The 10,339-nt window shown below is 46.3% G+C and overlaps 1 protein-coding gene across 2 annotated transcripts in view; it reads left to right on the top strand.

Moving 5' to 3' along the window:
- Window positions 1-10,339, top strand: part of LOC147420715 (uncharacterized) — a 71,925-nt gene that overhangs the window by 59,376 nt on the left and 2,210 nt on the right. For both annotated transcript variants that reach the window (XM_086503976.1, XM_086503977.1), the window contains one exon: window positions 10,248-10,327. In XM_086503976.1, the coding sequence (XP_086360102.1) occupies window positions 10,248-10,327 (80 nt within the window). The remainder of the gene's footprint in view (window positions 1-10,247; window positions 10,328-10,339) is intronic.

Here is a 10,339-nt window from a genome sequence, read left to right as displayed (position 1 = left end):
TCAGTGCGACCTGTTCTCCCGTGATGATCCAATGAAGGCCCCCATATCTCAGCTCCATAGAGCAATGCAGAAGCCACCAAAGTGTCAAAGAGCCAGAGCTTCGTCCGAGGCTCCTGAAACTGAATGTGTGAACACATCCTCTCCAATCTCCCCAATGCCGAATGGGCTTTGGTCAATCTAGTCTCTGCTGCTCTTCTCAAAGAAAATGCTTGTCCACTAAAAACCACTCCAAGGTAAGTGTAAGCATCTGTATATTCCACTGTCTCCTGGCCATATGTGAATGCAGGCGCTGACCTCCTGATTCACTGTGGGGTGGTATTAAATACCATGACCTTGGTTTTACGAAGGTTGACAGACAAGCCACTCTCATGGGCAAACCTATGCAAAGCATCCAAGTGACGTTGCATCCCCTCTGGAGAGTCGGAGATCAGCACAATATCATCAGCATATAACAATAGCAGAATCCATGTCCCTGCCAGCGGTGCACCTCTATCACCATCTCTCTCAATGTAGTAGAAACCTCATCCACATACATACCAGTTAGAGTAGGAGAGAGCGGGCAGCCCTGCTTCCAAGGTTGCATCCGTACGTACGTACGGGATTCTATCCGTATAGTACAGCCGTATCGTACGGTTCAGTACGTACGCTTAGGTTCTGCACCGTTTTTTTGTTTTGTTTTTTTTTGTTTTTTTCGGGGTGGGCTGCTCTATTTCAGCCGATTAGGCCTCTCTTTTTGAAAAACGCCTTAATGCAGCCAAGAGCAACTGATTTTAGCAGAGATACAGGTATAGTGCAGTGTGTGCTCCTCTCTTGCAGGTGCCAGCTTTGAGTGCAGTGTGCGGTTTGTAGTAGTTACTACTTATTAGAGTCAGGACTTCAGACTTCAGTCTTGGATTATCATGATTCATTATGTGTTTATTTGATGCTCTTAGTTTTATGTGACTATGACAGCAGACATCTGACACTAGTTGGTTAGCTAAGCTCAGCTTTGTGTTTTCATTGTTCGGTTAGAGTCGCGGACCTAGTTTATGGCATTTGCAATGGTCTATTGTTGATTTGCTAGTCTTTATTAAAAGTTTTGGTGAATGCATATATAAATGTATGAAGTACTCCGAGTTTTAGGCTTTGTGAAAAAAAGTGCGAAATTTTACGTACCTAAAAACTCAATCCATTGTGTACTACGTACCTTACGAACCGAATTTGTACCGAACACTACGTACCTAACTACCTTGCCTGCTTCACCTCAATAGTGGAGTAAACCGGTGTAGATTGACCCTCCGAGGTGCGTACATGTCCTACTACTGATCTGTACAATGCCATGATCCCCCAAATGAGCTCTGTGGGTACTCCCATCTCCTGTAATCTGCGCATTAGTCTAGCTCTGGGTACTGTGTCCAATGCTTCGCGGAAGTCCACAAAGCTACAATAGATCTGTCTCCCATGGGATCCGCCCTCCTCGATGATGGCCTTGAGTGTCAAGGTATGGTCAAGAGTAGAAATGTAAGGTGCAGCGGAATGAATGTTTGAACTTTGCTCAAGATGAGTGCTCCGAAGTGTGCTCAAGGTTCCTTTTGTTCTTATGGAAGGGAGAGCCTTCCGTTCTTAATGAGAAAGTGCAATGATCACAAACAAAGTGAATGGACACTGTGCGTGCAAGTGTATGGGACTGAGAGATAGAGAGAGAAGAGAATACGACACCAGAGACGTTGTAAAACCCTCCTCCGAAGGCCCCACTCTCATCGGCGAGAGTGGCCTACTTATGATTGCACAAATTGGTACAAACTGAATGCATGTGACTGATGCTAGTCTAGGCTATGTTGGTGTCGACGACGGTGATGGCGAGACCGACCTAAGGGCTGAAATCTGCAACCTTTTATCTGCTGTCCAAAAACGCTATGGGCTGAAATCTGTTGTTGCCAAAAACGCTATGGAAAACGCCGATTTTTCTGGTCCTTATGGCTGAAAATCTGCATCTACTGTGGGGCTGAATGGCTAGGGAAACTTGCTGAAAATGACAGGCTGAAAATCTGGAAGGGCTGAAAATCTGCAAACGCTAGAACTCTACAAAAACGCTAGGGCTACAGATCTTCAAAAACGCTAGATGCTGGGGTCTGTTGACGATGACTTCTGGCTGAGGAAACGCTAACCAAGAGCAATCTGTGGCGATGAAGCTTGAGGAAAAACGCTAGGTGTGGGGACGTCTTTGCTTGGAGGAAGGTCCACCAAGGGGTTCTTGCTTGAGAAGTTGCCTGTTGAGCTTGGGCTCTTGCTGCCTCTTCTGCCAATAGTGCTAGTCTAGGTTTGCTTATATACAAACTTACTCAATTTGCCCTACCTACTTTCCAACAAAAGTCACTTAAAAATAACAAGTGAAAAATGTCAAAAATAGGTAAAATAGGCTAAATGCACTGGAAAATTCCCCTGAAGGATTCTGATGGGAATGATTATGATCATGCTGTGTGCAACTAGAGGTTACGCATCTACACTAAGTGACTGGGCATGCACGGTCTACGAATAGACTCACAAAAGTGCGAGATCACTTCTAAATCTAGACTGACTGAACCCTTGTCGTGCTCTAGCTTGTCCACGGACACATAGGGTTGGATGTGTCACGTGACATCCCCTCCTTTTCGAAGCGAGGTACTGGTACCGAACTGTATGGCGTCGAGGGAGATCGCCAATAGCATCCGGAATCCTGGAAAGGACTCTTCGCCGGCCTACTCTGATGTGTGGGTCATTAGATACTTGAACTTAATAAAGGTCTGCAACGCTTGCTTCTTTGGGCCGCGCCGAAAGCGACAAAGTCTTCTGTGGCTCCTTCAATGCTGCTACTTTGTCGAGAGTCATGCTTCTTTCTTCCTCAAGAATCTCCATGGCTGAAAATTCTTGAAACCATTTCCAACACAAAACCATGAACATACCTATTCCATGTAAAGTGAGTGGAAAAAATCCTGTCGTCCTAATAGACTGTGCATGCAATGTAGATGAACAAAGAGACGGTGTGCCAAACCGTTCACCACACACACGTAAACAATGAGATCGAATCTTTCTCTTTTGATCTAAAGCAATCAACTGTGGCAATTCACAACGGAAATGCCCATGCTTGGTGCTCATACTTTCATGTGCTCTTTCTACAACTGTGTCGTGCCAAGGAAGAGACATGAAATGTGACTTCCTTGAATGCATACTTTTCAGCTTTTCATGAACAATCTGCATACATTCGTGCTCATTCATGAGTGAAACGTGCTCAACGTACAATCTGTCATGCCTAGAAAAAGGGATCACATAAAGACGTTGACTAAAATACAGGAAATGATCACGAATGAAACACTCGAACAATGCGTGCGTATCAATCATGCGAACACATAATACTTCCTGTGAGGGTTCTTTAGACCTAGGCTCGAGAGCCAAGATCGGTTCTTCCTGAAGGGGTGCTTTGGACCTAGGCTCGAGAGCCAAGATCGGTTCTTCGTGATTGATCGTCTCTGCAATGAGGTTAGCTTCACTAGAGAAAGTATCAACTAACACATCATCCTTCTTGTGAACAATCACATCTTCTTCATGCAACTCATCATGCTTGTGAGAAATCACATCTTGATCATGCAATTCATCATGCTTGTGAGAAATCACATCTTGATCATGCAAATCATCATGCTTGTCATGATCATGCAATCCATCATGCTTGTCATTGTCATTCAAGCCTTACCCTTAGGTTCATTGGAAGAATTCTTTTCTAAGAGACTGTTGGAAGATTGGTTAGAAGAGTTACCGTTCTTACCATTCTTACCGTTCTGAGGGTTCTGAGAAGTCTGCGAGGTACTTGTGGAAGTCTTGTTCTCCTTAGGCTTTCTCTGTTGTGCTTCATCTCCTGTGTGAGAGCAATTGCTACCGCCTTGTTGGGATCTATTGGATCGAGCACCTTGACATCGTACTTGATATACTCGTCCAATCCATAAAGGAATGCCTCCTTGCGCTCATCATCCGACTTGCGTAATTGGGTACCTAGCTGCAAAACACGATTAGAAAAAGACATAACCGGCATACCATTTTGCTTGAGAGCGCGCCAATCGTCCTTCAATCGTGCGAGATACTGAGGTGGCATAAACTGCGCCTTGAGCTTGTCTTGGAAATCAGCCCAATTGAAGGAAAGGGGCGTGAAGTCGTCGGCTTCCTCTAGGTGCGCGGCTAACTGTGCCTCTTGCCATGCGTGGTACCAATTGATGGCATCACCGGCAAGGCACATAGTTGCCGTCAAAACCTTGCTATTTCTTGTCTTCTTAGTTGTCGCAAAATAAGCATTAAATTGATGCAACCAAGAATGAATAACTGTAGCATCCATCTTACCATCATACTTACTGAAAGTCAACTTCTCTGTGACTGGGTTGTTGGAATCCGCATTGTGGCTTGCGCCACTTGAGGAACTCCCACGATCTTTGGCTGGTTCGGACTTCGAGGCAAGTACTTGTCGAACCAATTCTTGAGTGCAGAGGTCTCTTTGAGCCTCACGCTCGGCCTCCAAGGCCGCTCTTTGAGCTTCCCGTTCCTCCTTCCTTTGTGCTTTTCTTTCGCATCGCGCTCGCGTTCTAAAGCAATGTGAGTTGCTTCTTGTTTTATTGTATTTCTTTCATTTCGTTCTTCGCGCTCGCGTTCCAAAGCAATGCGAGTCGCTTCTTGTTGTGCCAGCGCAATTCGATTCGCTTCTTGTTGTGCCAGCGCAAGGCGAGTCGCTTCGCGATTGGCTTCTTGTTGTTGGGCCATCATGTCCAACATCGACTTGACCATCGCCTCCATGGAAGTTGGTACAACTCGTGGCGTAGATGGAGAAGGAGGAGGGTTGGAAAAATCTCTTGGTGGGGAGAACTCTTCGTTGCCTCTCTCATGCTCATCACCTGTATGTGAAGTATCCATTCCACTTTGGGTGATGACCATTGGTTCTTAAGTTCACGAGGAACTTGGGTTCTTGAGGGTCTTGAGGTCTTGGGGGTCTTGGTTCTTGGGTTCTTGAGGGTCTTGAGGTTCTTGAGGGTTTTCTTTCGCGTGCAATCTGTGTTAGAGAAGGATCTTCTCTTCACTCGAGTTCTGCTCTTTTCCACGGGCGCACCCTATGGCGGACTTGTGCTCACATCAAGGTTGCTTTTTCCCACCTCACGTCGATTGGCCGGCCGCTAAGTGCACGGTCCGCTCTCAATGAGTGAAAAGAGGCACAAGGGGAGTCTGGACAAGCCCTTTTTTCTTGGGATTCCTGTTACTCTTCAAAAACACGATTGGGAATCGACACGCCCAAGCGAACTTGGGTTCGTGCGACCGCAACAAGCAAAAAAATTTCTTGTGATTCTTGTGGTTCTTTCCTTGAGTGATATTGAACACTACCAAAGCTCTGACACCAATGTAAGGTGCAGCGGAATGAATGTTTGAACTTTGCTCAAGATGAGTGCTCCAAACTGTGCTCAAGGTTCCTTTTGTTCTTATGGAAGGGAGAGCCTTCCGTTCTTAATGAGAAAGTGCAATGATCACACACTGTGCGTGCAAGTGTATGAGACTGAGAGATAGAGAGAAGAGAATACGACACCAGAGACGTTGTAAAACCCTCCTCCGAAGGCCCCACTCTCGTCGGCGAGAGTGGTCTACTTATGATTGCACAAACTGAATGCATGTGACTGATGCAAGTCTATTGATGCAAGTCTAGGCTATGTCGGTGTCGACGACGGTGATGGCGAGACCGACCTAAGGGCTGAAATTTGCAACCTTTTATCTATTGTCCAAAAACGCTATGGGCTGAAATCTGTTGTTGCCAAAAACGCTATGGAAAACGCTGATTTTGCTGGTCCTTATGGCTGAAAATCTGCATCTACTGTGGGGCTGAATGGCTAGGGAAACTTGCTGAAAATGACTGGCTGAAAATCTGGAAGGGCTGAAAATCTGCAAACGTTAGAACTCTCCAAAAACGCTAGGGCTACAGATCTTCTGGCGATGACTTCTAGCTGAGGAAACGCTAACCAAGAGCAATCTGTGGCGATGAAGCTTGAGGAAAAACGTTAGGTGTGGGGATGTCTTTGCTTGGAGGAAAGTCCACCAAGGGGTTCTTGCTTGAGAAGTTGCCTGTTGAGCTTGGGCTCCTGCTGCCTCTTTTGCCAAATAGTGCTAGTCTAGGTTTGCTTATATACAAACTTACTCAATTTGCCCTACCTGCTTTCCAACAAAAGTCACTTAAAAATAACTAGTGAAAAATGTCAAAAATAGGCTAAATGCATTGGAAAATTCCCCTGAAGGATTCTGATGGGAATGCTTATGATCATGCTGTGTGCAACCAGAGGATATGCATCTACTAAGTGACTTGGCATGCACGGTCTACGAATAGACTCACAAAAGTGTCAGATCACTTTTGAATCTAGACTGACTGGATTGACTGAACCCTTGTCGTGCAGTAGCTTGTCTACGGACACATAGGGTTGGATGTGTCACGTGACAAGAAAGACCTCTCCTGAACCTTGCATGCCCAACAACATGCATTCCCTCCCTCTCTGCCCATCTACTCAACTGCTACTCAAGAATGGATGCGTACAACTGTGCTAATGTGTGTCCAATCATGATAGTGCGATAATTTCCAGGCTCTATAGGGCTCGTGACTTGAAGATAGGTACAACTGTCAATTGTAGATAGGCTCAAGTATCATGCAAGCCCTCACGCATGGCACGGTTAAACATAACTGCTAGAAGCTCTGCTAGTAGATCTTTGGCATGCATGAAATGCTTAGCCACTAAGCCATCATGATCATATGCTCTCCCAACCCTCATCCTGTCACATGGCCTTCTCACCATCTCAGCGGTGAAAAAAGCACATGTGTGTGGGCATGGATCGGGGGGGGGCGGGGGGTCGAGAAGGGGATGCTGTCCAGAAACTGTGTACAAAGATGATGCGTAATGACCCAAGGTCTTTGTAGAGGTAATGCCCGGGGGGGGGGGGGGGGGGGGTGGGGGGACTGCTCATGAAAGAGCTGCCATGCCTCACGCAAGTCTCGACTCAAGAATAGCTGGTATAGATCTTGCTCTAGTCGAGCCAAAAATGCCCTCTTCTTCCGCCGCACTAGGCGTCGGAAGTCGATCTGTGACTGTCTGTGAGTGATGTCCCCCAAAAGCACTTCCCTCTGAAGTCTAGCTCTAGTCTGACGGCATTCCTCATCATACCAGCTGTTCTGAGGCATGCTCCTAGAACGACGTCTCTGCTCAGGCTGTGTGTGTGTGGGTATGCCTCTGCTGCTGCATCATGTAATGTCTGTGTCAGTATAGTAGTAAGCTCCTCCAGAGGTCGCCCTGGCTCCTCAGTGGACATGCGTCTGTAAATCCCGTCTATGTATATAGAATCCGTCTCCCGCGTGAAGGTGTAGCGAGTAGGGGCTGCTACTCGTGGAATGTGTGCTACACTGAACTAGAAAGAGATGGTCATCGACACAATAGCATGATCCACTGCCACCCCCACAGGTCTGGGCCCAACGATACGAGAGATGAGGCTCGGTTGTGCCATGACATAATCTACCGTGCTGGATCCATGTCTGTGTGGAAAGCATGTGAAGCCTCCCGCAGCAAGAAATCTCTATAGGCCATTCAAGATGGCCAATCCACGTGCAGTGCCCATGTCTATCAAGTGCCGTCCATATTCAGTATGTTCCCAATCCTGTGATATTCTGGATAGACCCGTCTCTGCAACATCCAGCTCTCTCAGCATCTCCTCTCAAGTATCATAAAATACCATCTGATGATGGGCAGTTCTAGCATTGAAGTCCCCTAGAATGATAATGTCACCATCTCTAGAGAATTCCCATTTGTCATGTCACAAGGCAGGCACCATGTGCCAATAGAAAAGAACAGACTGAACAGACTTTTAGCACTTCAATAACAACTGAACTGAAAGAGAGAGACGACATGCGACACGGAGTGGCGGAATTCCACCCTAGAGAGTATTGGCCCCAAACCTTGGCGCCCCTTTCGGTATTTCTTTATATTGCATCATCAAAGTACAAGCCGGTACTCTAGACTCTGTACCTTCTCCAGGAAGCATGCTAGAGAATGAGCCCTAGCCTCATATTTAAAGGCCCTTGGCCTAAAAAGCAGTTTACATGAAAAGCTTTGAAACTCAAAAGCTTCTGGTCCAAAAAGCAATGCCAAAAGTTGCCAGCGTAAATCACGGAAATCCGTACAGCCACGTCATCAGCCAACGCAAAACGCAAAAATCTGTCCTTAGGGTTTCTGGCAGCAGAATTAGGGTTTGCAGGTTTTAGGGTTAGGGTTTCCAGAATTAGGGTTTCAGCAGTTAGGGTTTCTGGCAGAAATTAGGGTTTAGGCCCCTCCGCCACATCTGTAAGTTGACTCCGCACGTTAGCAGTTTGTTACATGTCATCATCCAAAATAGAGAAGGGAGACTGTCCTGTGGGGGTGGTGCATATACTAACGTACTCGGGGGAAAGTAGCAAATGGCAATGTAAAGATATCTGCTAGTCTCTGCTCTCTATCTTAACCACACGTACCTAGCTTGTTCATCCCTACAAGCTATATGTATCAATGGCTACAACTCCTCCTTGAATAACACTGCCACTCCTCTTGAGCCCCACCCTCTGTGCTTTGATCGTGTCTCGTGTCTACAGGCGGTCTCCCATTTGTATCTACTAATGTGAGGCATGGTCTACCCAGGGGCCTGATGTGTCTCAGAGTAGAAGATGATGTCTCTCCCATTAAAACTTTCCTAAAAGCACCCACATCAAGACGCATAGATCCATTACAATTCCAAGTAGCAACTTTGAGTGTGGTCCCATAGGTCTCACACCGTCATGTGGAGCGTGGCTCCAATATCACCACTCTTCCATCTCAGTAATAAACAATTTTACCTTTTTCCCTTGCCGCTCTAATCTCTGGCATTACTTCCTACATATGGGCGACCTGTGAGAGGGTAAGGTCATCCCCGAGAAAGATGCCCCTCTTCTTAAGAGTTGGTCTCTTCTTCAAAAAGTCCTCTGCTTCCATGGAGGGAAAAGGAAGGATGAGTGCCCTTTCTTTCGAGGTTTCCCTCTTGCTCCCATTTTTCTTGTTACCCACTCTCCAAGCTCTTGATTGCATCGGCTCATGAATCCCTATCAAAGCCATGAGTTCTTTTACCTCTTCGTCTACATTATCTTTGTCTTTAAGGCCACAAATTCTCACATGTACAGAGCGTACACGTCTTCTTTGCACCTCTTCTAATGTCAGGTTGATAATGGTGGGTGTGGATGTTGTTTCCTTGCTTTTCCCTTTCTTGGCAACCTCAATCCGTTTCTCAGCCCCATTTGCTTTCTGTTTAGTCTTTGTAATAACGTCCACCCAAGAAGTTGTCATTTCTTTATGCTGCTCTTCCCCCTCTTTGATGGCTCGCACTTGCTCTTTGATTGTGTTGAGTTCTTCTATCACTGAGGGTTGCAATTCTCCCTCTTCAAGCGTGTTTCTTGATTGTGCCTCATCGAGCTTCTTCTTGAGTGACGCAATCTCTTGGTCTTGGGCCGTCATCCGATCTTTCATTGCCGTGATCTTGCTTTCTTGGGCCGGAGAGAGAGAGAGAGAGAGAGAGAGAGAGAGAGGGAGAGAGAGAGGGCCTTCACAACTTGCTGCTATGCTAGGGGGACTCTTCAGTCTTCACTGCCTACCCACCTATGCAGAGCTAGCTAGTCTATTGTATATCATGGTTGTATTTCCCTATGCGTATAGTTCCACATCCATTTGAAGCTCCATCCCCATCATCCCTCATACACATGTACACACACCTCCATGTCAGTCTATTTTATTTTGTACCAGGCTTATTTTCACCACATTTGTCCTATTGTCTGGACATCTAGAGGACACACATGTACACTGTTGTGTCTCTTAGGCCAACTTTGGCCTCTAGCAGACATTCATAAAGCGCTCTCTCTCTCTCTCTCTCTCTCTCTCTCTCTCTCTCATAACAGGTCTTGAGTTCAACTCCTCCCGGCTAGATCTTTAAGGTCTCTTGGGATAGTTTCCTACGACGTTAAAACTCTCCTTCTTCTTCTTCTCTCTCTCTCTCTCTCTCTCTCTCTCTCTCTCTCTCTCTCTCTCTCTCTCTCTGTGTGTGTGTGTGTGTGTCATATATTAGAGAGCAGCCCCCCCCCCCCCCCCCCCCTTTTTCCTTCCCCAAACACACATACACACGCTTTATTGCTTAAAATTTGCTTTTATATTGTCGTAATTTATGGATTGGTTGACCAGGTCTTGGAGTTTCTAGCTGTTAGACGTATCCTGACCATTGAGCAAATAAATGCGGAGCCTACTCGGTCTGGTGCAGAAAGGTACTTCATTTT

Source organism: Adiantum capillus-veneris, chromosome 28, assembly GCF_014529385.1.
Source record: "Adiantum capillus-veneris isolate H3 chromosome 28, ASM1452938v2, whole genome shotgun sequence".
In the NCBI taxonomy this organism is placed as follows: Eukaryota; Viridiplantae; Streptophyta; class Polypodiopsida; order Polypodiales; family Pteridaceae; genus Adiantum; species Adiantum capillus-veneris.
This window is presented reverse-complemented; position numbering and strand designations above follow the sequence as displayed.